This window comes from Pleurodeles waltl, chromosome 5 (genome assembly GCF_031143425.1).
Source record: "Pleurodeles waltl isolate 20211129_DDA chromosome 5, aPleWal1.hap1.20221129, whole genome shotgun sequence".
Taxonomy (NCBI): domain Eukaryota; kingdom Metazoa; phylum Chordata; class Amphibia; order Caudata; family Salamandridae; genus Pleurodeles; species Pleurodeles waltl.
The window spans coordinates 1,763,839,302-1,763,865,696 of record NC_090444.1 but is presented as its reverse complement, the minus strand read 5'-3'; the positions used below and the strand labels follow the sequence as shown (position 1 = coordinate 1,763,865,696).

At 44.9% G+C, this 26,395-nt stretch overlaps 1 protein-coding gene across 1 annotated transcript in view; it reads right to left on the bottom strand.

Moving 5' to 3' along the window:
- The window catches only part of PARP1 (poly(ADP-ribose) polymerase 1), a 377,066-nt gene extending 352,391 nt beyond the window's left edge, over positions 1 to 24,675 (bottom strand). Inside the window, exon 1 of the mRNA XM_069236169.1 lies at positions 24,398 to 24,675. Within this exon, the coding sequence (XP_069092270.1) occupies positions 24,398 to 24,520 (123 nt within the window). The 5' untranslated portion in view covers positions 24,521 to 24,675. The remainder of the gene's footprint in view (positions 1 to 24,397) is intronic.
- Between the last annotated feature and the right edge of the window lie 1,720 nt (positions 24,676 to 26,395).

Below are 26,395 nucleotides of genomic sequence, written 5' to 3'. Positions count from 1 at the left end.
AAAGCTGTGAACCATTTGGTGATGTCATCACCATCTTCATATTTTGTCACAATCCCTTTGGGGATTTTTAACATGTCAGGAGAATCTCTGACCCTATTTATATTGCTGCCACCATTGATGGGTCCTAGGCCCATCTCTTGTCTTTCCCTTTCTATGGCTAGGAGCTGTCTCTCTAAAGCCAATCTTTTGGCCATCCTGGCTAACAGGAGGTCATCTTCACTGAGAGCATCCTCAGTGATTTCAGAAATGTGGGACCCTCCTGTGAGGGACTCACTATTTCTGACTAACACAGTTGGAGACAGGACTTGAGGGGTCCTGTTCTCCCTATTTAGGACTGGAGGAGGGACATTGGCCTCCAAGACACTAATTTCTTCCTCTGTGAGGTCATCATCAGAGGGGTTGGCTTTTTCAAACTCTGCCAACAGCTCCTGGAGCTGAATTTTGGTAGGTCTGGAGCCAATGGTTATTTTTTTGATATTACAGAGAGACCTTAGCTCCCTCATCTTAAGATGGAGGTAAGGTGTGGTGTCGAGTTCCACCACCTGCATCTCTGTATCAGACATTATTCTGCTAAGAGTTGGAATACTTTTTTAAGAATCTAAAACTGTTTCTAGAATCTAATTCAAACTTTTAACAAACTTTTAAACTCTAAAAAGACAATGCTAAACAGGGACTTAACACACAATGCCCTAGCAGGACTTTTAAGAATTTAGAAAAATTTCAAATTGCAAAAATGAATTTCTAATGACAATTTTGGAATTTGTCGTGTGATCAGGTATTGGCTGAGTAGTCCAGCAAATGCAAAGTCTTGTACCCCACCGCTGATCCACCAATGTAGGAAGTTGGCTCTGTATGTGCTATTTCAAAGTAAGGAATAGCATGCACAGAGTCCAAGGGTTCCCCTTAGAGGTAAGATAGTGGCAAAAAGAGATAATACTAATGCTCTATTTTGTGGTAGTGTGGTCGAGCAGTAGGCTTATCCAAGGAGTAGTGTTAAGCATTTGTTGTACATACACAGACAATAAATGAGGTACACACACTCAGAGACAAATCCAGCCAATAGGTTTTTGTATAGAAAAATATCTTTTCTTAGTTTATTTTAAGAACCACAGGTTCAAATTCTACATGTAATATCTCATTCGAAAGGTATTGCAGGTAAGTACTTTAGGAACTTCAAATCATCAAAATTGCATGTATACTTTTCAAGTTATTCACAAATAGCTGTTTTAAAAGTGGACACTTAGTGCAATTTTCACAGTTCCTAGGGGAGGTAAGTATTTGTTAGGTTAACCAGGTAAGTAAGACACTTACAGGGCTTAGTTCTTGGTCCAAGGTAGCCCACCGTTGGGGGTTCAGAGCAACCCCAAAGTCACCACACCAGCAGCTCAGGGCCGGTCAGGTGCAGAGTTCAAAGTGGTGCCCAAAACACATAGGCTAGAATGGAGAGAAGGGGGTGCCCCGGTTCCGGTCTGCTTGCAGGTAAGTACCCGCGTCTTCGGAGGGCAGACCAGGGGGGTTTTGTAGGGCACCGGGGGGGACACAAGCCCACACAGAAATTTCACCCTCAGCAGCGCGGGGGCGGCCGGGTGCAGTGTAGAAACAAGCGTCGGGTTTGTAATGGAAGTCAATGGGAGATCTAGGGATCTCTTCAGCGCTGCAGGCAGGCAAGGGGGGGGTTCCTCGGGGAAACCTCCACTTGGTCAAGGGAGAGGGACTCCTGGGGGTCACTCCTCCAGTGAAAGTCCGGTCCTTCAGGTCCTGGGGGCTGCGGGTGCAGGGTCTCTCCCAGGTGTCGGGACTTTGGATTCAAAAGAGTCGCGGTCAGGGGAAGCCTCGGGATTCCCTCTGCAGGCGGCGCTGTGGGGGCTCAGGGGGGACAGGTTTTTGTACTCACAGTCTCAGAGTAGTCCTGGGGTCCCTCCTGAGGTGTTGGATCGCCACCAGCCGAGTCGGGGTCGCCGGGTGCAGTGTTGCAAGTCTCACGCTTCTTGCGGGGAGCTTGCAGGGTTCTTTAAAGCTGCTGGAAACAAAGTTGCAGCTTTTCTTGGAGCAGGTCCGCTGTCCTCGGGAGTTTCTTGTCTTTTCGAAGCAGGGGCAGTCCTCAGAGGATGTCGAGGTCGCTGGTCCCTTTGGAAGGCGTCGCTGGAGCAGGATCTTTGGAAGGCAGGAGACAGGCCGGTGAGTTTCTGGAGCCAAGGCAGTTGTCGTCTTCTGGTCTTCCTCTGCAGGGGTTTTCAGCTAGGCAGTCCTTCTTCTTGTAGTTGCAGGAATCTAATTTTCTAGGGTTCAGGGTAGCCCTTAAATACTAATTTTAAGGGCGTGTTTAGGTCTGGGGGGTTAGTAGCCAATGGCTACTAGCCCTGAGGGTGGGTACACCCTCTTTGTGCCTCCTCCCAAGGGGAGGGGGTCACAATCCTAACCCTATTGGGGGGATCCTCCATCTGCAAGATGGAGGATTTCTAAAAGTTAGAGTCACTTCAGCTCAGGACACCTTAGGGGCTGTCCTGACTGGCCAGTGACTCCTCCTTGTTGCTTTCTTTGTTCCCTCCAGCCTTGCCGCCAAAAGTGGGGGCCGTGGCCGGAGGGGGCGGGCAACTCCACTAAGCTGGAGTGCCCTGCTGGGCTGTGACAAAGGGGTGAGCCTTTGAGGCTCACCGCCAGGTGTCACAGCTCCTGCCTGGGGGAGGTGTTAGCATCTCCACCCAGTGCAGGCTTTGTTACTGGCCTCAGAGTGACAAAGGCACTCTCCCCATGGGGCCAGCAACATGTCTCTGGTGTGGCAGGCTGCTGGAACTAGTCAGCCTACACAGACAGTCGGTTAAGTTTCAGGGGGCACCTCTAAGGTGCCCTCTGTGGTGTATTTTACAATAAAATGTACACTGGCATCAGTGTGCATTTATTGTGCTGAGAAGTTTGATACCAAACTTCCCAGTTTTCAGTGTAGCCATTATGGTGCTGTGGAGTTCGTGTTTGACAGACTCCCAGACCATATACTCTTATGGCTACCCTGCACTTACAATGTCTAAGGTTTTGTTTAGACACTGTAGGGGTACCATGCTCATGCACTGGTACCCTCACCTATGGTATAGTGCACCCTGCCTTAGGGCTGTAAGGCCTGCTAGAGGGGTGTCTTACCTATACTGCATAGGCAGTGAGAGGCTGGCATGGCACCCTGAGGGGAGTGCCATGTCGACTTACTCGTTTTGTCCTCACTAGCACACACAAGCTGGCAAGCAGTGTGTCTGTGCTGAGTGAGAGGTCTCCAGGGTGGCATAAGTCATGCTGCAGCCCTTAGAGACCTTCCTTGGCATCAGGGCCCTTGGTACTAGAAGTACCAGTTACAAGGGACTTATCTGGATGCCAGGGTCTGCCAATTGTGGATACAAAAGTACAGGTTAGGGAAAGAACACTGGTGCTGGGACCTGGTTAGCAGGCCTCAGCACACTTTCAATTGTAAACATAGCATCAGCAAAGGCAAAAAGTCAGGGGGCAACCATGCCAAGGAGGCATTTCCTTACACTTTGGCATACAAAAAGGCTTTCATGGCGCGGGATGAAGGGTAATCTGTTGCACTTACTCAAGCTGGTGTCCCAAGCCAGGAAATGTAGTTAGAAAGACACTTCTCCCAGATGCCCATAAATCTGCTTCATGGGCTACTACAGAGAAGAAAATGGTGGACCCCAGTGGACATTATGTCCTGGTCAGTGTTTCCCATTTACATTTGGACACTTCCTTATTCATTGTAAATTCTGTTCAGAGTTTCTTCACTGAAATGTATTCCAGTACATTGTTTTTTTAATTTTTTTATTTAACAACCAAAAGTGGTTGCTTGTATTCCTGTTGGATTGGACATGGCCTAGCAGTTCGAGGGAGAGCCAGAGCTGGTGACTTTGGTACTGGGGAACCAGGTTTGAATCTCAGCGTCAGTTCAACATCCTGTGATTCTGGGCAAACCACTTGTAACTGGTGCTTATGTAAAACACTCAAATACCCCTGTGTCAAGTTCACGACATATAAAATTGCACACAAAAAAAAAAAAGAAGAAAAGCTGCAATGTCTCTTTTTTGGAGCTAAGACTGCTTTGTTTCGTCTGTAGTGGCAAAGGCACGCCAAAAAATGACGGCCTGGAACTATTAGCAGTGACTGAATATTCCACCTATCACTTTTTGTACCAGGGAGACCTTCCAGATACACAGTACATGGCAATGCTTTTGCCAGCTTTTATCTGCTTGGACAGACCGATTTTTTAGGTTTCACCTGCACGCACATGCTTGCGTGATGTACTTGTGAAATATTGTGTGTCAAAAAAAAAAAAAAAAATCTTAAAAAGGGACTTACCATTACCAGCTTTTAGGGTCACCCTAGTTTTCTTGCTTGTCACTGGTCAGCAGCAGCTTCTCACATCATCAGGCTGCATTTCCTGTCTTCTTTCTTCAGCTTTTCTGTGGCACTTGGATGAAGTACTGTTTCTGGCAGTTGTTCAGTGGCTGGGCACTAGTGTCCTTCCACTGAACATGCACTTTCAACTAACTTTATTTTTAGGTCGAGCATAGCAGCGCGCAAGTGCTGCTTTCCCAACGTGTTGGTATGTATCTGGGCTTTTAACCACGCCCACCTCACGCCCATCAGTACCACTCGTTCGTGGGCTTGCCCTTCAAAAATCCTTTGATGACATTGGTAAATGGTTTACATTCGCCCCTTCTTGGGGAGGTTTTGTTAACGTCTTGGCCATCACCCCTGTTACATGGCTAATTGCACTTTTGCCGAGAAGTCTGACTGCGTACAAACTAGTTTTGCCTTTTGTGTGTCTTTTCAAGCTGAGGCTTAAGGCAGCCGTAGTTCTGTGAATCGGCCCGCTTATGTGAAACTGTTTTACTTTTCATTTTCAAAATATGTGGCAAGAAAAGTCCGGTTAGGAGTTTACAACGCTAATATCTCTAACTCGAGCAAATGCAAGACCCCTTGCATTGCAAATGCTTGTTTACTTTCTTGTCAGCAGTGCGTCTGCATGCTTTTGGTTTCAACCAGGGCTGCTTTGTGCGAGATTTGGCCAGACAAAAACACCCACCGGCAGGAAACTTTATTTTACTGGAGCCAGCCAGTCACCGAAACATCCTCTACTTTCTCGTCTATGCTCTCCAACCCTGTTGTGGGGCCTCTGCATGCTATCGATGGCTGTGTGTTGAGAGTAATGGCTGTTCCTTGAGGTTTCAGAGAAATGTTAGAATTCTATTTTACCACACAGTGGATAATTAAATAAACTGTCTACTAGTTTGTGCAGTCATTTGTGATTCTCCTATTTTGAAGAATACTTTTTCGGTCTCATATCTCTGGTGTTTGTAGTGAAATATTCCAAAGTGGCTATGCTCTGCCTAAATGTTTTTGACTCCAGGTTTTCCCTCATGGGTTTGTGGGACACTATTCTCCGGCACTGTACAATTAATAAGTACGTCCAAGAACACCAAGTTTTGTGTTTTGCTGTTCTTTTGAGTTTTTGTCCTGACATTTTCTCTGATTTTGTGGTACAGCAAAATGCTGAAATGTTTCTTTAAATAACGCAAAGCTGCCGCCTGCAAAACAGAGTCCTTTAAAGTCTGAGAAGAGAATTCAGTGTTAAAAATTAGATGAACGCGTGGCGCAGCATGACAAGCTGAAATGACATGACGAGTTACAGGAATGTTGGGGTTGGGCCAGGGCCGTAGCTTTTTTTGATGATTAAGTGGAGAAGTCGATACCTTTTCTTTGAGTGAAAAGTGAGAGGATTTTGTAAAGTGCATTAGGTGACAATCTCTAGGGTTCAGACAGGGACACTGGAATTCCTATATTACGCAGCAATGTTTACTAAATTACGGGGTATGATAAATTATGTGGCTTGTGTAGTGATATTTGTGTTTTGACCACTGACTCCGTGTCGCACCACTTTGCGCTTGGCTTAGCTGTCCACCGCCACATTAGCAATCACAAGTTACAGACTCCATTTTGTATTCAGCTTAGCCTTAGCTTCAGCTGTTCTAGAAATCTCCTTCCTCGCTGGTTTAAGGTATATAAGAGAACCAAGTCGACAGTGGGAGATTCAGAGACCTCAACCAGGATTGAGACGTCGAATGCCTGATACATTTCCCGTGAGGGGAGATTTTTCTCCTTCTCGTTGCGGTCTAACCGGGGTCAACGACTTGCTGGCAGGAGAAAGATGAAGCACCAGATGGGCCCTACGGTGATGAATTGTTTTTACTAATTATTTGCTTTGCATTGTGTATGAATATATATAGGTGTTTGTATCTTTGCATGTATATATTTGCTGTTTAAAGATTGAAGATTCTTTGTACATGTTCTCACTTTAATATTGTTGCACATTTTGAAGGTACACTTTCGGTTACACTGACCTTCCTCCACGAGCCTTGCGAAGAGATATAATAAATGTGTTCTTTAGACTAAGAAGTGCATTCCAGAGATGTTTTGACTCCTCTCAGTGTGTGTATTTTGGCTCAGTCAGCAGTAAAGCAAAACAGCTTGGTGCTTAGGTTTCACCCACACACGCTCGCTTGCGATCTGTGCTTGCAAAATCTTTTGTGGCAAAAAAATGGTAGAAAAAAAAACCTATGCCACAGCACGAAGAACTGGCCAAAATCATTCATGGGTTTATGTACATGCACCAGACAGAGTATAGTAGCAAGCACATGTCTGGCTATTTATAGATGTATGTACATGCATATACTATGTGTGGGTGTGTAACTTGCGCATCTGGGTGTGCATGTGGCATCACAGGTCTGTATTTCAGAATGACAATGTATATTTATTTATGAATTTAAGGGCTTGGCTTACTGTGTAGTGGAAGTTTAGCAGAGAACGCTCTTCCATGTATGAGGAAAGTGGTAAATATGGGAGCTATTCTTCTGCCACAAGGAAAAACTGTGGGAGGAAATTCCCTGGTGGAATTGCCGCTGGGGCAATCTCTTCCTATACCAACAAGAGGATCTCCTGTTTTCATCCAACTCAATGCAGTCGTCATGCTTGGGTATCATGTCTATGATCTTGTGGGTTGAATGTGCATTGGCCAGGGTGTCTGTATCAGCCTGTGCACGTGTTTGCATGTTTGTGTGTTACTGAATGTAATGTAACTGGTGTTCCTGTAAAGCGCACCAATACCTCTGGATCGAGTTTGCGCTATACAAAACTGCAAAAAAAAAAAAAAAAAAAAAAAAAAAACCCCGGCAAAGCCAATAGGTTTTCCCCATGCAAATTTTATTGACTGTCAATTTATATATTTATTTTTTAACATATTACGGAACAGTTGAGCAATATAACTTAGTTAAAAAAGTGCTTTGATGCGGACAATGCTGGCCGCATCACAGCACTTAAAAAAAAAAAATTAAGCCATGTTGCACAGCAGCTCAACAGCTCTACGACATGTAAAAAACACAGGCAAAGCTGATAGATTTTAGATAGGTGAAACCTATTGGCTTTGCCAATGCTCGTTTATGCCTGCAACAGCACTGCCCTTCCGAGGGACTGAGGATTTCCAAGCCAAAATATGCTTTGTAAATAAAGCACTTGCCAGAAAAGTGCATGTGATTTAACACTGCAGCATTTCTGGAACTGACATGATCAAGAAAGGTTGGCAACTGCATGGAAAGACAAACACAAAGGAAATCAGGATAAAGAGAGCTCAACAAACAGTAGCACATACAATGGGTATGAATTTGCATACTGAAACTGTACTGTGTGTTGAACACTTACTTTGGAATAAATTCAAACATTTTATTCATCCCTTTGTTGTTTGCTGGGTTTATAACTAGCCTCTAAGATTATGGGGTTTTAGTTGGGCACTTGTCAGTGCAGGGGTGCAAGCTTTCTAAAAGCTGTAGAAGATTTTGTTTTTTTAATTATTATTCCAGATTCCATTTGATGATGGCATACTCTGAGGTGTTTTCATGAGCATGCTCTATTTGCCTGATTTGTAAACTTAGGTGGATTGTCTATCAGGTTTACAGATTCCGAGATGTCGCAGTACAATCAATTGCTTTTAATTTGCGCTGATGAGCATCATGTTGCAAGTGGGTTGGCACACCCCATTTGGAAGGCAGGCAGGAGCAACTGGGGTGCAACCACGGCAGTTGAAGTAATTTGGACATAGTATCCTGGGGGCTCGTCCTTCATGGTTTCTGAAAAAAGTAGAACAATTCTGTACCTGATTCTCAAGTTGTGAGCAGTCACCATCTACTCAGGGTAGTAGTGTGCAACAAAACAGCTCAGAGCTCAATAGACAACATAACTTGCTGTCCAGCCCAGTGCTTACCTATTAGGTAAAAGAAAGTACTTTCAACTCATAGCAAACTAAATCATACACAGTTTTGTAGGAATGCAATTACAGGGTTGTAATCTAAGTCATGATATTCAGTGAGGCGCTACACCATCCTTCCCGTATGCTCTCACCCTGCTAGCAGAGACATCTAATGACTTTAGTACACAATGTTGGCATGGGCATCCATTAGGCACATGAGCAGATTACTTCAAGTACCCCACCAGCTCAATTGTCCAACAGAGTCCAATGTTTTTTACCCATCTGTGGGTAAGCGGTGAAGACGACATTAGATGAGATTCTTGCTATTGATTGCAAAGTGGAATTCTGGCAAATGTGCTGAGGCACTAAAAAATAATGTTGCGGACACAAATTGTGGGTAAAGTGAAACCCGGTTCAGATAAGAAAATTATTACACAGTTTTACAAAGACAAACCCACATTGAAGGATCAGGCTAGATGTTCCCACCAAAATAGCAAGGACCATCTGGCTTATAGCAAAAATTGTCCTGCTGCAAAATGAAAATGTACCATCTTGCAGAATCATAGGTCATTTTACAAAGGATTGCAGGAAAAAACATGTATGTATTAAATATGTAAGTGATGAGTGTGTGGACAAGAAGGATGATGATTTTAATTTCGAAACAGGATTCTGCAATAAGTGACTTGGTGATGATCACTCAAAGCATTCTGGTTCCAAATGTTAGTAATACCTTATGAAAGAACAAACCTGAATGCCATATGATTATAGGTTGGGGGTCAGGTAATTTTCTATGCTGACTAGTTCACCTTAAACTATCATTAATGAAGATATGTGGACATCCTTATTTGTCAAAAAGATTGGTGACATACTGACAGAACTGGACATACACCCTGAAGTTTATATCGGTGAAAGAATAGACATGTTGGCATATAGGTGGTTCAAATTTTCTTTAAAAAAATAGGCATGCTAGAACTAAACTATATGCTGCAAAGAAGGGATTACCTGTGTTAGGATGGTTTGATCCAAAGAAGCTTCACATTGTGCTAGACCCTAACAGTATTGAACAGGTGGACGAAGGAATAGCTTTGGGTAACACATTTTTTTAAAGAATTTCCAACTGTACTTAGCAGCACCTTGGGGTTTTCAAGGATTTCGAACCTAAGATCATTCTCACGGATAATAGAAAAAATTCACAAGGTTAGGAACATCCCCATTATTATTAGGGAAGAAGTACCTAATAAATTGAACACAATGGTTTCTGCACAAATTAGTGAGCCCCTTGAAGCTTAACTTCAAACTGGATTTATCCTTTGGTTGTAGTGTGTTACAGCAATGGTAAAATCAGGTTGTGTGTGGATCTACGTCACTTAGACACAAGCATTATCATTGACAGCTTTCCTTTACCTAAAACAAATGAAATGGTCAAGTCTCAAGGGAGCTAAATGATTTTCAACCACTGACTTATCTGCTGCTTACCATCAGATATCCTTATCTCCTCATTCAATGAAATTCATGTCATTTATCACTTATTTTGGCTGCTTTCAGTTTAAGTGTATGCCTTTTGGTCTGGCATGTGCTGCAGCTGTTTTTCAATGCTTGAAGTTTAATTAATTTAGTAAAGGGTTGTCACATTTTTTCAGGACAACATTTTGATTTCTGGAGCAGATAAGATGGAAACACAACCACAGCTTAAGTATTTTTGAGGAGAAGGAGCTAACTGTTGAATTCTTGAAATGTAAATTTTTGCATAATAGCTTGACCTATCTTGGATATGTGATTAATGAGGATGGTGTGACATAAAAACCCACATTACCGAGTCTGACTGAAAATGAAACTAGACCTAAGAACAAAGATGATGCTAGGTCTTTCCTGGGTATGGCTGAGTTTTGTGCAAAGTGCATTCCCAATTTCACAGAGAGAATTTACAATTTTAGGCAACTTTTTAAAAATGAAGTTGCATTTAATTGGTCTTTGAAATGTGAAAGATTGTGGAAATATCAAAATGGCTACTGCCAAAGGCTGCTCCTTTGAAGAGTTTTGATCCTGGTGCCAACAGTGCAGTCACCACTGAAGCAAGCAATATAGGACTGGGAGCAGTTCTTACGCAAATTGATGATGTGGGCAGAGAACAAGTAATTGGTTAGGCGTGGAGGTTTCCAACTCCTACAGAAGAGAAATATCCAATCATTGAAAAGGGGGCACTGGCTTGAGCATGGGCTTTAGAACATTTCCTATCATTTACTTGAAGGTTTCAGCATCATTAATCAGTGACAATGGGGTCCAGTTTATTTCTAGTAAAGCAAAGGCTTATTTTGATAAGCTTGGTATAAAGCACAGAACCACATTATTATACAATCCCAGTGGTAATGGCATGGTGGAAAGTTTTAACTTTCTTATTAAAAAGGCATTATTCAATCTTACAATAATTGTAATGGGGATTGGGTTGTCAGCTTGCTAAGGCGATTTGGGCATATCAGGTTATGTAACAAAAGCAGTGGATTGGCCACGTTTGTTATGATGAGAGGAAGGAAACCACAATCTAAATAAAATCCCGATTGGTTATTCAGTTCTAGTGTTAAACAATGGTCTGTGGAGGATGTCAGTTAAAACTTGGTGGATAAGCATGACAAGAGTGTGGCTTATTACAATGTCAAACTTGTTCAAATCAAGGTGGGGGTTGGGTATGTGTTAAAAAAAACTTGCAAGGTGAGGAAAGGAGAGAGTCACTTTTATGATCCTGAGGAAGTTTTTGGAAGAATTGCAAAAACACAGCAAGGTTTGGAAAGGGTAAAGGGTGGCATCTCAACAAGGTGGCTGTGGGATCGGATGTAATGTGTTTGAAGGATGGGGAGCATGGAGTTGTGGATTTTGGATGGTTACAGGACAAAGTAAATATTCCAAATCCAAGGGGTAATTTGGAAACAGTTGTTAAACCTGGAAATTCTTGTACAGTACATATTCACAAGCACGGTTGTGAAACTCATGAAATCATGTATGATGGAAATTAACTTTCAAATGTTGTAAAAGGGGATAGATTGACAACAGAACCCATTGAATCAAAAAGGTGTAAGAGACCTCCTGGGTGGTTGAGGTTTTATTGTTCATAATAAGTAATACACACACATTACCTTTCAAATCATTTGTGCTCCCTATATAATTTCATATGTGTTCACTGTGCTACCAATTGTCAATAATAATTAATGTTTACTTTATTTATGTTTCCTTTTCTCAAATTAATATAGGTTTATTTTCAGATGACAAAGTTTGAGATGAGTATACACACCTGTGCTGTGTCAATTCTCTATTTTGCGATGTTATTTAATTTGTGATAATGAGGGGGCTAAGTGGTGGCTTACTTCACTGTGGAATGGAATCCTGCCCCTAGGGATTCGATTCCACAGAGGAGCAGTTGGAGGGGAACTGGATGGCGGCTGGGGCGATTAACTCCTCAGATGAATAAATATGCTTTTACACCAGGTTTGTTACTGAAGCTTACTACAGAGGAGCTTTATGCTATATTGAAGTAGATGTTACGGATTTAGCTCATAGGCTGCCTGAGACATAGATGACTCAATATCTAAGAGAAACCAGACTTTGCTCTGACCCCTTGATTTTAGCTCGTCAAGAGCTCAGGTACAGAACTTTCATGGTGGCAGAGGGAGGGTGCCGAGTGAATTAACATAATTGTACTGTAGTCTACCATATCCAGTGGTCAAAGTGGGCAGGGTCGGAGGTGCACAACGTGCCCCTACTTTTCTGATGTATGAAAAACAGTTCCCCTAATTTTTGTAAAAAGACAACCGGGACGTTTAATTCCAATATTTTTAAAGGTGTTTCACTGAAGCGTCATGCTGTGAATCTCCTGCACTGTGAAACAGAAGCAGAGAAGACAGTTAAACCAGTCCTTCTGTCAGGGTGACTGCTTTCCTGAAAGAAATGCTGATGTGCACTACAAATTAATCTGCAAATGTAAATAACATGTGGGAGCCGGTACTGACTTTAATTTATCAAATCACTCAAAACTTTGGATGCCGAGGTTTCTTTTTGAGCAGTAGTGCAAAGAGTTAACAACTGAGTTGTGAAGTATGTGCTTTTAATTGAAACTGTACTTATACTGTGCTTACTACACCTGAAGAGGTGTTGAAGGCAGTTATGTAAAAGAAAACGCATTACGTACAGTCTGGGTATTTCTAAAATCTATATTTTGGAAGCACCATTTTATCTTTAAAATGTTTGTGAATTTTGTAGCAGTCTATATTATACTGTGTGCAATGCAAGTTTAAAATAATGACTTACATATTCACACAGGCTCTGACCTCATAGCACTAAAAATACTTAAGTCACTATTCTTCACTGTACCAACCAAGATTTAATTCTGTGGCTCTCCGGTTACACACAGACCTCTGCAGTGCATTAACTGACAGAGATTTCATAATATACTATGGTGCATTTCCCACTGAGTAACAACTTTTAAAATTTAATATTCATTTAAGCTGCATGTTATTTTATATGTAGCTACCTGATGGTGAAAGACCCCAAAAAAACCTTACAGAATATTTGGATTTTCTTTTAGCCACACCTTTTACCCTGCCCACGCACACTGACCCTGGCTCATTGCATGCAGCATCTCAGTTCCCATACTTATTTTAATGCACTTCGACCACTGACTGTATCCTATGTGAATTATATTTTACAACCATGCTTACATTGCTTCTCTCCTACAGGACTGAACACTCCACCTTCAGCAAACCAAATTGACCCAAATAGGGTCCCACGACTCAACACACAAATCTTTGAATAACTCATCGCACCACTTAACAAATTTTCAAATCTCAAAGCAATCATCACAAATTAACCACATAAAGAACTCAATGACTGGCTCATCACAGAGGAATAATAGTGGTAGAAGGAGTGATCAACAAGAAGAATTTCAGAGGATGCAAGGAGTAGAATCTTCAAACACAAACCAAATCAGAGCTAATACACTGCTGCAAATGTGAGAGTGAAAATGCAGCTCTTGAGTACAAGGACACACAGGGAAAACTGTTCAGAACTTCACAAAAGATTAACATACCAGAGTGAAGCTATGAGACAAAACTATAATCTCCCATCTAAAGAAAATATTAGGCATCTCTGATATGCCCCCTCCACTTACTCAACTGTTCAACCTCCAGCACGATCGCCGTTAGGAAATGTGTTAATGTACAAGTCTGGAAAGGCCCCAGTGTAAGGCTATGCCTCAGATAGCTGGATAGGCAGACAATAATTTTTTTTTTTTTTTTTAAAACACCCACACCCACCCACCCAGTGCAAATGCTCTCTGTAAAGATACCCCAAACATACTAACAATGGTGAAGAGGGCAAACAGAAAGACCTACTGTGCACACCCAAAGATCCCATCGACAGGATGATCACTGGACTCATTCCACACTACACTTTTGCACAGGGCCAGGGCATGTCAACGAACACCACCACGAAGCACCATGTCAGTGGCGGAGCAAGGAGGTTACACTTAAAAGCTGACCCCTAAACTGTACCTCTCTTACTTTGAACATTACAGAGTCAGAGCAACAGTTATGCACTCCTTGTGGGAATGCTGAGCAGACAGAAAAGCACAGTACATTCAAAGGTTTGACAAGTGTGTGTGTGTGTGTGTGTGTGTGGGGGGGGTTGGAGGGGAGGATGCAAGATGCAGCAAAAGATGTCCAGATAATTTATCAATTTGCAGAGAGAACAAGGTGATATCAAGAATAAGAGAATGCGTGGTTGTACATGGTTTGAGGTGAACAATAAGTGTTTGAAGTAAGAGTGGTAAGGCTGCTTCAACACGTGTGTAGTGGACAACTCAGGGGTGGGTCTTTCTACACATACTTTCAGACTAATTTTGACAAAAAGGCAACTGACTTCCAAGGACAAAATGTGCAAACACTTCTACATTGTATGAGCCATCCATCTCAGAGGTGTAGAAATTTAACAAACATCAGCCTAAATCAAAACAAAATGTTTATCACATCACAAGAACAAAAGTGCCTTTTTACCATTGCTGAAGTAATTTGCAGTCTGCTTGGTTACATTTTGAAGACCAACTTACTGGACAAACATTGCTCAGACTACCTCCTCTTCCAACCCATCCACTCACACTGACCTCCATGTGCACTCTGAATCTCTTCCACCAGCCTCATTCTCCACATTGACCCCAGGGAGACGCCCCCTCATCCTCAGCCAGGCTTGCCCTGCAAAGCACCCTCAAAACCAACTCCCCCCTTTCCCAGACCCACAACTGCACCGATTATTCCCAAACCCAACAGTCCCATCAACAAATCCCCTTCTCTACAATCACCAGTATTTCCACATATCAAATATATCACCTTGTTGTTGGAGGCGCCACACTCTGGCTGGCTGAGACAAGGCCCTAGCAAGGCAGAACCTACCACACCCGTCAGGGGTGGGTGATTACACTCAGTGTATAACCTGTGCTCACCCTTGGGTAGCTTGGCACTGAGCAGTCAGGCTTGTCACAGGGGCAATGTGTAAAGCACTGGCATAGCACTTTGACACAACTAATACACTGAATGCCACAAAAGAGACTTCACATGAGGTGAATGTAAATAAAGTTTGTATTCGACACACATTAGTTAACACAACATGCACATCATGTATCTCTGGGGATAAATCACGTTTGGAAATATCACTAGCAGTAGTAGGCCCAACCAAGTTAAAATGACATCAGTAATATGTACACTTTGAGAAAGATCCTACTTTACCCCAAAGCACCCTCCTGCGGTGCAAAACGTTGTCAGCACAAGACCTGCCCGAGCAATATTCTAATTCAATCCCACACAGTTATAGGGTGCACCCCAGTTCACAACGATAGCGATAATGTGCACACATAAGTAATTATCACACTTTAAATAGCCTTGTGGGTCAGAGACTGTACAGGTAAAATCAATGTCAAACGTAATACACTTTTAGCAAGAATCAAAGTGTAGGGCAACACAGTCATGCAGTGTTGTTAATACCAGGTAGTGACTCCCATCCGCTCACTCAGCACCGATACCCGGTGCTACAGATATCAAGTAGGTTCATATGGCACACACTCTCCACCCCCTCTCCCACTGGTCTGGAGTTGAAGGAAACCTTTACCCTTCCTCTGACACTAGACCAGCCCCGGCCAGAGTCACACTTATTCAGGGTCCCAGGGAAAAAGGCAGGAGAATAGATAACAGGGGCGGTTTCAGATGGCAGTCGACAAATGGATGTTTGGCCACACCTCTGGAAGTTGAATCAAAGGTTGTTCACTGTGCTGCAAGGCACTAGCCTAGTTCTGCGAGACAAATGGCGGGGGTCACCACATCTTGGGACCTGCTTCCGATCGCTCTCAGAAGTTATGTAGCCCACTCACTTACTCTCACCACCCAGGCCAGTTCTGCCAATAAAACCTGGTAACAAGTAGTTTCAGGCTGGGTGAGGAGATGGCAGTTGGTCAGCCGCACTGGGGGCAGCAGAAGAAGCAATCAATGAGTGAGAGATGAAGCAGGGGAGCCTCTTGAAAGGACGAGGAACCCCGTAGGACACATGTTGAACAAAGTCGTACCCAGGCAATCCAGAAACGAATTTGCTCCCTCGTGCCTCCCTGGAAATGAGGCACAATGTCTGGTGCGTGATGACTTGACCCGCACCAGACAATTCTGCTCACGCACTGTGCAAACCAGTAAATTCAGCACCTCTTTGGAAATGAGGCCCAAAGTCTGGTGCACGATGACCTGAGTCGCACCAGACAACTCCGGTCACACAAATGAAGAGTTACCAATTCCATAGCTCCCTGGAAATGAGGCACAAGTATGGTGCGCAAAGACTTGAGTCGGACCAGACAACCCCGGTCACACAAACACACAGGCGCAAGTTCAGCAGAGCCACACGAGGTAGAATGCAGATTGCTACAGGTACGCCCCCACCACTGAGGGTCGCAACATGTGAATTGAACACAGCACACAATCAGCATGCAGTCGGCATGTTGCACAAAAGAAATGTGGCACAATCAAAGATGCGGACCACACAGGGTCCCGCAATCAGTGAATCTGCTCGCCACCAATAATACGCTTATGCGTGCCGAGGCACCTCGATGCTGGGCTACACTCCTGGAATGCGGGCAGTTCCTTTTATGGCACTGCAACAGGCAAGCTGGTCTCCAAGCACAATACTTGGTTTCATGCACACACCACTGCTACCAGGTGGGATCCAGCATGTGTGTGCACTTAAAAGGGCACTGCTCTTCAGGTGTCACAAGTAGAAGGTGTAAGATGCTCGCGGGAGGTCTTTGATGTCCCTGAGACCTCCACCAAAGAACTGGGGAATAAACGGATGCGCTCCCCCAGCCTCCAGTGTAGACTAGAGCAGAATTAGAAGGCACAAAGTGTTTTAGAGCATAGAAATGCCCATTTTCTAGAAGTGTTATTTCTAATTTATTATTGAAAAAAACACCTTTCCACAGGAAGCAATTTGTCAGGACGAATCCAATGATAGGAAACATTATGAGGCTGCTCCACTGTAATCCACCATTGCAGCTAGGAGGAATGGTAATGTTAACCTGTTAACTCTCATAGGTAGTGAAAACACATGGGTATTCTTCACTCCCTGGACATACGTGCCCTTGCGCACACACCAGCCTGCAATGGCAGGCTAGACACGTGTTTAAGAACACCATAGGTGCAAGTGCACACACACACACACACAGGCCTGCAATGAAAGGCTCAGCACATATTTGAACCACCAGTGGGCACGTATGCACACACTGGGCAGTGCCACTTCCAAACCTAGGGAGGAAATGTGAGTGCACTTTCATACTATACTTGAAGTGGGTAAGTGCCTACGCCCCTGAGGCCACTGGGTAGAGAATCAGCAAAACCTATGGGAAGAGCTGATTCCATAGGTAGGGAAAACCTACGTGGGGATTCTTCACTACCGGAGCATGGGACACCCATATGTACTGCTCAGCCTTTTGTCTACCACCTGCTTCACCTTTCAGAGGGTGCTCTAGGGTTAGCGAGGAGCCCACTCAGGATTGTCTACGAAGTTAGAAGTGCCAACCTGAGAACTAGCACAACTGCAAATCCACATGCCTGCATTGTCAGGCCGGATACGTGCTTGACAGGCTGGTCTGGTGGGTGGCATACTCAGTGCAAAGTTCCACTAGAGGCCAGGGCCATACCTGCCCCGGGTATATGGTGTACCTTTTTACAGGGCACTCCTGAGTACAGTGCCTAAACCAATCACATAAGCGCCCCTTCACGCTCATGTGTAGGAATGGCACGCACACTTTCCCACTGCAGTACACTGGGAAAGTGCCCAGAGTCCTAAAGCCAAGCAACAAGATTCAGCAAAAAAACTGTACGAAAAAGCAGAAAGTTTCAGGGAAATCCCCTGAAAAGGGCCAAGTTCAACACTTGTGAAATGTGAAACTTACAAACAATTTGTGTCTTCCTGGTAAGAGCAACTCACCAAGCAAGAAGTATTACCCTTTCTTGTCAACTGACTGGAATTGTATTTTTGAATTGTTTTGGTTCACGTGGTGTTACTACATTTGAATAGTCGTGGGCAATACTATTCACTCATATGGCTGTTGTTTTGGAGAACTATACAAAAAGGTATGTTTAAACACTTACACTCCCAAATATTTAGGAGCATTTGCTCTGCCTGTCATGCAACTGGGTCACTCTCCTCCAGCCTTAACCCCTTTTCAGTATGCTTCTGTAAGTTTATTTAAGATTAAAGCACTGATGTTTTGCTAGAAAGAGACACCAGCTTTTTGGATTCCAGTTACGTAAAAACAGGGACGTCTCCTGCATGGCTTTGCAAGTGTGCACCTCTACACTAAGTCACCCAGCAGTGAGGTGCCACAGTAATCAATATTTTGTACTCAGCGTGCATAACTGTCATGCAAGCATGCTGAGGCCTGAAATTTATTACAGTATTGAGATCCAGAGCAGGTCTCTGTGGTATGGAGAGGCAAACTAAGCATATTGTAGAGACGGGAATGTTCCCTGCATGCACTGGGTGCCCGACTGAATGATAAACTGACATCCTGACTGATGGTGGCTTTGGCATCACACAAAACTAGCTGCACACGGAGGCCTGAGCTCGTACTTGACAAAGTGAGGTCCAGGACATGTCCTGTTACTTGGAGGGGCACACAAAGCAAAGCCAAAGCACCTAAAGCCTACCTGCCTCCTCAGGAGAGTGTCTTGGCCTGATGGACGAGAGTCTATCTAAGAGAAGCCCAGCATGTTGCCTCTATGACCCAAAATGCCACCCGAGTGTAGCTGCTGCATCTGTATTCAAGGCCACACGTGCCAAAGTCACATATCAACACGCATTGGCCTCCATGGGCTGCAACTGCCAAAGACTAACGCCCACTTGAGCTGGCCCAAAGGTAGTGACCACTGACAAGCTTACCAAGCAAGCTGCTCAGTGCCAATTATCAGGAGGGGGCTAGATCTCTTCACACCCTAGTACCAAACCTCTGAATTGTGAAGACGCTAATGGCACAGGCCCGAATCTTAGACCCACTGCATCACTGAGCACATAACACCGGAATGTGTCTGTTCAACAGAGACTGCCTAATGCGAGGGTAGTGAACTGTTGTTACCACATACATGTGGGCCAAAGAATATTGAACTGATCTATAAGTCAATCGTTGAGGTAACCACTAGTGATCGGCACTTGAGCTTAGTCTGTGCCTAAACCATTTCTTTCAAACATACAAAAGGTGATGGGAGAAATGTTTGCAGTAAGTCTAACCACTAGCAATCGCCTAGGGTAGCAATCCGACCCATTGTTCTTTTGTCCACCATTACAATAGAGTTTGGACTCAGCCATATACAAATCAGTCTTATGATAGAGGATACACTGGCATGCAAGATGACAGCAGCATTACGATTGACCTGAAGGAATGCATGATAAAGTTACTGGCAGTTGACTTGTAAAGTCAGGGAACAAATAATCTTCAGCTAGGCAACATTCAATATCTGCATCTACAGAATTTATACTTAGATAAAATAAAATAAAAACATGTAATTGCATGTGCTAGTCATTTGTTTCTTACCATGGAGATTATAGTGAGCACACTAGTTTCCCCGATGTGCCACCATTTCCACTTCAACCTACGCCTGATCAGGACCATAAAACTTTAAACATGGCATCTCAGACTGGACAACCCAGTGCAGCAATCAGATAAGTGGACTAATATGATAAGAAATAACATAAAGAGACCTACAGAGCTGCTCAAAGCCGCCAGCCTACTGAAAGCCACAAACTGCACACCAGTCTCATACACGTCTTAATGCTGTTCGAACTTGTATTTATGGTTCATTATTTGAAATCCTTCATTAGGGTGAGTGCTGTAAATAAATGTTTTAAGGTCACACTTCACTACTGATGTTGGTTCCAGTACAAAAAAAAAAAAAAACGTGTATCCAAGTTTGAAAAGTTTATGCTATGAGGCTAAGTATAATGCTCCCAGAATGCTCTCTGATTAGATGCAAATGAAGTGTCATTTAGTAAAATGTGTTGGTGCATGCTAGTATTTCCCAAAAATATTTCTAATGGAAAATCAGTGTAACCATTTTCAACACGATTATGGCAAGCATGAAAATAAACAAACACTGACAAAGCCAACTGATCTGACATATTTTTATAAGTCTTTTAGTTTCATCAATGCGGGTCTTGTTTTGACATGGCTTTTGTAACACTTTATTGTTGTGGGAGCTATCAGGCCCTCAACACTGTAACAAACACTGGCAAAAAAAAAAAAAACGTTTTGAACTCTAAAAGCACACGTTGCCACCAGTGGCATAACAAAGGCCCGCAGCCGCCCTCCTGGGGGCCCCTTCATCACAGCACCTGGCCTGAGTGAGTCTGGAGAGGGGGCTCCTCCATGTTCTTTGCAAAGGGGCACCCTCCAGTTTCGTTACGTCAATGATTGCCACTGTAATTCCTGACACTGAACAAAACTACTTTGTGTGCCAATATGCTCCTTGTGGAAGAGCAGAATGCGATCGCTCACAGTAAAGCCAGCCGAAAGAGAGAGAAATAGAAGTTTAATAAAAACAAAATGTTTTAACACCAGACCTAATTAGGGACCAAGACCCACATGTAGGTAGCTTTTTGCATGTCGCAAACAGCGACTTTCGCTGTTTGCGGCGTGCAAAAAGCACATTGCGATGCACAAACCCAGTTTTGCCATTCGGTAACCTGGTTACCGAATCGCAAAACGGGTTTGCGACTCGCAATTAGGAAGGGGTGTTCCCTTCCTAATTGTGACTCGCAGTGCAATGTAGGATTGTTTTGTGACCGGGAACGCGGGCGCAAACCAATCGCAGTTTTCACCCATTTCAAATGGGTGCTAACACTTTCGCTAAAGGGAAGGGGTCCCTATGGGACCCCTTCCCCATTGTGAATGTCAATGTAAACATTTTTTCAGAGCAGGCAGTGGTCCTGCGGAACACTGCCTGCTCTGAAAAAATGAAACGAAAACGTTTCATTTTTCGTTTTTGTAATGCATCTCGTTTTCCTTTAAGGAAAACGGACTGCATTACCAAAAAAAAAAAAAAAAAACAGCTTTATTAAAAAGCAGTCACAGACATGGTGGTCTGCTGTCTCCAGCAGGCCACCATCCCTGTGAGGGCCGCCATTCGCAAGGGGGTCGCAAATTGCGACCCACCTCATGATTATTCATGAGGTGGGCATTTGCGAAGTCCTTGCGAATCACAGATGGTGCCATCCTACATTCGGATTTGCGACTCGCAAATTGCGAGTCTCTCTGACTCGTAATTTGCGGGTCGCAAATCTGAACCTACTGAAATGTGGCCCCAAATTCTTAAAGAAAGTCACAAAAGTGCACCCATGGTATATGTCGTACCCCTATAAAATATATGTGAACTGTATTTTAGCATGGGTAAATACGATGTGTAGATTTGCTCATGTGAAAATCTATTGAGCATTTGCAAGTTCATTTTCCCTCCAGGCGCTTTCTTCCCAACCCTGGAAGAAGTTCTAATTCTGCCATTGTCAGGAGTAAATGTCCAACCTTTCTTATTATGGGAAAATATTAGAGAGAAGCTGGTGAAAATCTTTAAAACATGCAGGTTAGTAGGTTTGCAGACTCAAAGGCATTTCAGCCCTGGAACTATTGCTTACTGCTTCCTCCAGCCCCAGTATGCAGATCTGCAGAAAGGTGGAAAAATAAGGAAATTGCTACAGTAGGGATTGAAACTGGAAGTATTCAAGCCCTACTAAGGTAGTAGCCCTGGCATAATCAGAGAGGTTATTATCAGAGCTCTTACATAATGAGATTGCTGCCATAATTTGTCGCCACACTACATGGCACCAAAGGGACAAGTAGATCTTTTTACAGGACAAGTAGATTTGAGAAGCAACCTGTCCCTGGACAAGTAGATATTTTAATAAATTCCACACCCCTGCATCACACTGTGCTCGTTAACACGTTAACTATACCTCAGTGGTTTCCAAGCACAACACGAAAACACTTCCCATACAGATCCAAAAACAGAGTGTAGCGTGCTGCCCACACAGGCAAGTGCTTCTGCGCTTTACACAGGTGTAGAAAAAAACGTGCAAATCAAGCCATTCAGTAAGTTCTTCTTCTGCAGACCCACCCAGTTACTATCTGGTAAACCATCAGTGAACCCCACTACAAGAATGAGACCCAGGCCGCCTCTGAAACAATGGGGGGGATCGATTACACACCTCAGCAGATAACATTTCACACTATAAAAAGTTTGCATTACAATACTGGCAGAATAGTGGTGAAAGTGCGTAGTTGGTGCGGAGTATTCACAACCGTAGTAGGCCAAGTCGCAGGAGAGCTGTGGTAAAATGCCTCAACTACTTAGGTTGTGGTACAGTAGCCCCTCCTCGCCGCCACAGATGACATCAGACAGCAAATGGACAACGGCGAGACATCAGACCTCATCCTCCTGGACCTTTCCGCAGCCTTCGACACGGTTTGCCACCGCACCCTACTAACACGCCTCCACGAAGCCGGAATACAAGAAAAAGCCCTCAACTGGATCTCCTCCTTTCTCTCCGGCAGTACCCAGAGAGTCCGACTCCCACCCTTCCGCTCCGAAGCCACCATCATCATCTGCGGCGTACCCCAAGGCTCCTCTCTAAGCCCGACGCTGTTCAACGTCTACATGCCCCCCCCCCTCGCACAACTGGCCCGTCAGCACAACCTCAACATTCTCTCCTATGCCGACGACACCCAGCTCATCCTCTCCCTCACCAAAGACCCACACACCGCCAAAGCCAACCTCCACGAGGGAATGAAGTCCATCACCGAGCGAGTGGATGAGAAATAGCCGCCTGAAGTTGAACTCCGACAAGACGGAGGTCCTCATCCTCGGACGCACCCCCTCGGCCGACTCCTGGTGACCCACCGCGCTGGGACCCCCTCCAACGCCAGCCAACCATGCACGCAACCTGGGTTTCGTCCTCGACTCCGCCCTCACCATGTCCAAGCAGGTCAACGCAGTTTCCTCCTCCTGCTACAACACCCTCTGCATGCTCCGTAGAATCTACAAATGGATCCCGACGGAAACCAGAAAAACGGTGACCCAGGCCCTCGTCAGCAGTAGACTAGACTACGGCAACGCACTCTACACAGGCATCCCAGCAAAAGACATCAGACGCCTCCAACGCATCCAAAACGCCTCCGCCCGACTGGTCCTCGACGTACCCCGCTGATGCCACATCTCCCTCCACCTGAAAGACCTACACTGGCTCCGCGTGGACAAGAGGATCACATTCAAGCTCCTCACCCACGCTCACAAGGCACTCTACAACACCGGACCAGCCTACCTGAACAACAGACTCAACTTCTACGTCCCCTCCCGCCAACTCCGCTCTACCAACCTCGCCATCGTTCCCCGCTTCCAACGCAAGACCTCCGGCGGCAGATCCTTCTCCTACCTCGCCGCCAAGACCTGGAACACCCTCCTGACCCCCCTGCGGCAGACCCAGGACCTTCTCACCTTCAGGAGACTCCTCAAGACCTGGCTCTTCGACCAGTAGTAGCAGCAGCAGCCCCGCCCCCTCAGCGCCTTGAAACCCTAACGGGTACGTAATGCGCTCTATAAATATTGTGATTGATTGATTGGACCACCCTGAAAGAGTTCTGACAAAAGACATCACAATAAAACATATCATTGCTTAAGTCACACTGTTAAGATGTTACTTTAAATGACCTTTGGATGATCTCCCCTCCTACTTGTCTCAAGCTGCAAGGAACCCCCACAGACAAACCTTGCACCGACCTACAAATTCCATCTCGGAAACTTCCTTGAGATTATGCTCACAACAAAGTACCTCCTTTTTCACATCACAACACAGCCCTTACATGGACCCAAACCAACCCCCCTCTCAGTACACTGTCTTTCAGGGCCCACGTTCCCACCGATTTCAGGTGAGGACATGATACTCCCAAGCCACAATCCCAAACTGCAGAAATTGTAAAAGTCCATGTCGCTCTCCACCAAAGAGCACAATCTCGTCATGACCAATTTATTTATATGTGGATAGAGGAATGCCATCGATAAGTGCAGTTCTGCCCGGGATAAGTGCAGGGACGCGCGAGACGAGTGCAGGGACGCGCGAGACGAGTGCAGGGACGCGCGAGACGAGTGCAGGGACGCGCGAGACAAGCGCAGGTGCGCGAGGGAGGCATAAGGGCGCGAGGGAGGGGCGCACGGTTCTGGCAGTTACTGTGGAAAGGGTCGGTTAGCGATCAAGTTCCACGGGATGCTGTTCGCAAAAGATCCTCTGCGCACACCCCGCAGCCTGTAGAGATCAGAAGAAACACCCCTGCAACCCAACCACTCTGCAGATCACAGGACACGGTCCCCAAAACCCTCTCCTTCACGCGTGTGTTTTACCTCCTGCCTGGGACCCCCAGCAAGTCACAAAAAACATATGCAGCCCGTCGACTGCCACAGACCCTCCTCTCCATACCTACAATCACCCCCTCATCCGCGTACCCTCCGTCACACGTATACACAGGCATAACAATACATCGGCTCAGGCGGGCTCAGCCCTCGGTACCTGCACCATGATGGCCAGCCGCAGGGACTCCTTGGCGATGTTGTCGGAACATTTCTTGCAAGAAGCGCGGCCGCTCTTGGCGTACTCGGCCCGGTAGAGTTTGTCTGCGGGGGCGTCGGCCATGGTCGGTCAGATGGATGGATAACGTACGGGGCCAGCAGCCAAAACAACACCCGCCCGCAGCAGCACACACAGCACGCCGTGCAGGAGCCCGCCACACACCACCTCAGGCGCGACCACACGACGCCAGAGCCGGGCACAGCCAGGCCCTCTGCCGCATCGACTATCTACTACTCTGGCCTGCGCCCCGCAGGCTAGCATTCCAAGGCAGACACGTGTTTGTCGCGTGGGGCACATTAGAGCACGCGACAGAACGCTAGACTGGCTAGGACCGTTCCAAAAGCAGTCATTTGGCAGCCATTAAAAGAGTATTCGCGGCGCCGTTCACTTTAAGAGAAAGTGCAAACAAAATTAAAACTAGCATTGGTAATGCCAATAGGTCTGGCTTTAAAGGAACGTTGAATGGTTCTGTGACGTATTACAAGTAGATAGCATGGGAATGGATATATGTGCATGGAAGGAAAGAACTGTAAATAATATTGGTGTAGGTTAAAAGGTCAAGTATGTAGGAGCTTACACTATTTTGGTTTCTCTCTGAGCTTTCTGTTATTGCATCCAGATATATAACACATGTTAAGCACCTAAAACCAGTCAAGACTATTGGTTTTGCAACCATTGTTAGCTGTTTAAGATACATGATTAACAGCAACAATTTGATTGTAAATAATATTGAAAATGTTAACATTTTGAAATTGTGAGACTGTGAATTAAACATCACTGCAGCTTGTGTAAGGGTAGTGGGCTTCAGAGTGTTTCAATCACTCCTGTTATGTTCATACTATCTTAGACACGTACAGCCTTTTTCTCTCCACCTCTCATCCATTTACATATCTTAAACCTCGTCTCTTTCCTCTTTGGCATTTTATCCTCTCTTGAATGCACTTCCTTGCACCTCTTTAATTCTCCACCCCCAAACACACAACTCGTCCACTCACCTATAAGCATTGCATTTTCTTTTTTCGCCTTGTCGATATTTTGACAATTGTGTAATTCCTTCATACACATTTCCATAGAATCACAACTGCAATTGACACACATGATCATTGCTCTGTGTACTCTGCAGAGATACCAAGGATTGGATGACCAGGTATTATGAGATCTGTTATATCCTATTCTCAGGTTGAAAGCGTGAGTGTGTGAGCGCGAGTGTTAGTGTGTGAGCGCATGGATGCGAATGTTATGTGTGAGCGTGAGGGAGTGAATGTTGAATGTGGAGGGTGTGGAGATGAGAGAGTGTGGCCAGGAGGAGAGGAGACGGTTGCATAGGGAGGCGGAGGTCGGGATGCTTTCTCTTCGAGATAACCTTTTATTGCTGCAATAAACCAACTTGTTTTAGCTCAAGAACTGCATCCTTGTCTTTATAATCACCGGATGTTACACTGGCGACGAGAGGCTTTCCCACGCAAACTTCAGAAAGCATCCTGACTCTGAAAGACATTACCAGATATTACCAGAGAAAAGAAAAGAGACGCTCGAATGAACTCGGTTGGACTGTAACCGTAAGCTGCCTACAATTTCATTGTTTTATTCCTTTTCTTCAGCTATTCATCTGTCTTTTCTCGAGCGCAGGTTGCGCTCTCGAGCTCCCTGTTTCCACGTCAACCGAGTCACTTGCTGTTGTCAGGACAATTTCCACGCAGATTCAAGCGCAACTGTAACCGTAAGCTGCCTACAATTTCATTGTTTTATTCCTTTTCTTCAGCTGTTCATCTGTCTTTTCTCGAGCGCAGGTTGCGCTCTCGAGCTCACTGTTTCCACGTCAACCGAGTCACTTGCTGTTGTCAGGACAATTTCCACGCAGATTCAAGCGCAATGGCCTAGCCCGTTTCCAAGGCAACCCACACGCTTTTCAGACTTAAAGACTTCTGTGTTCTGTGT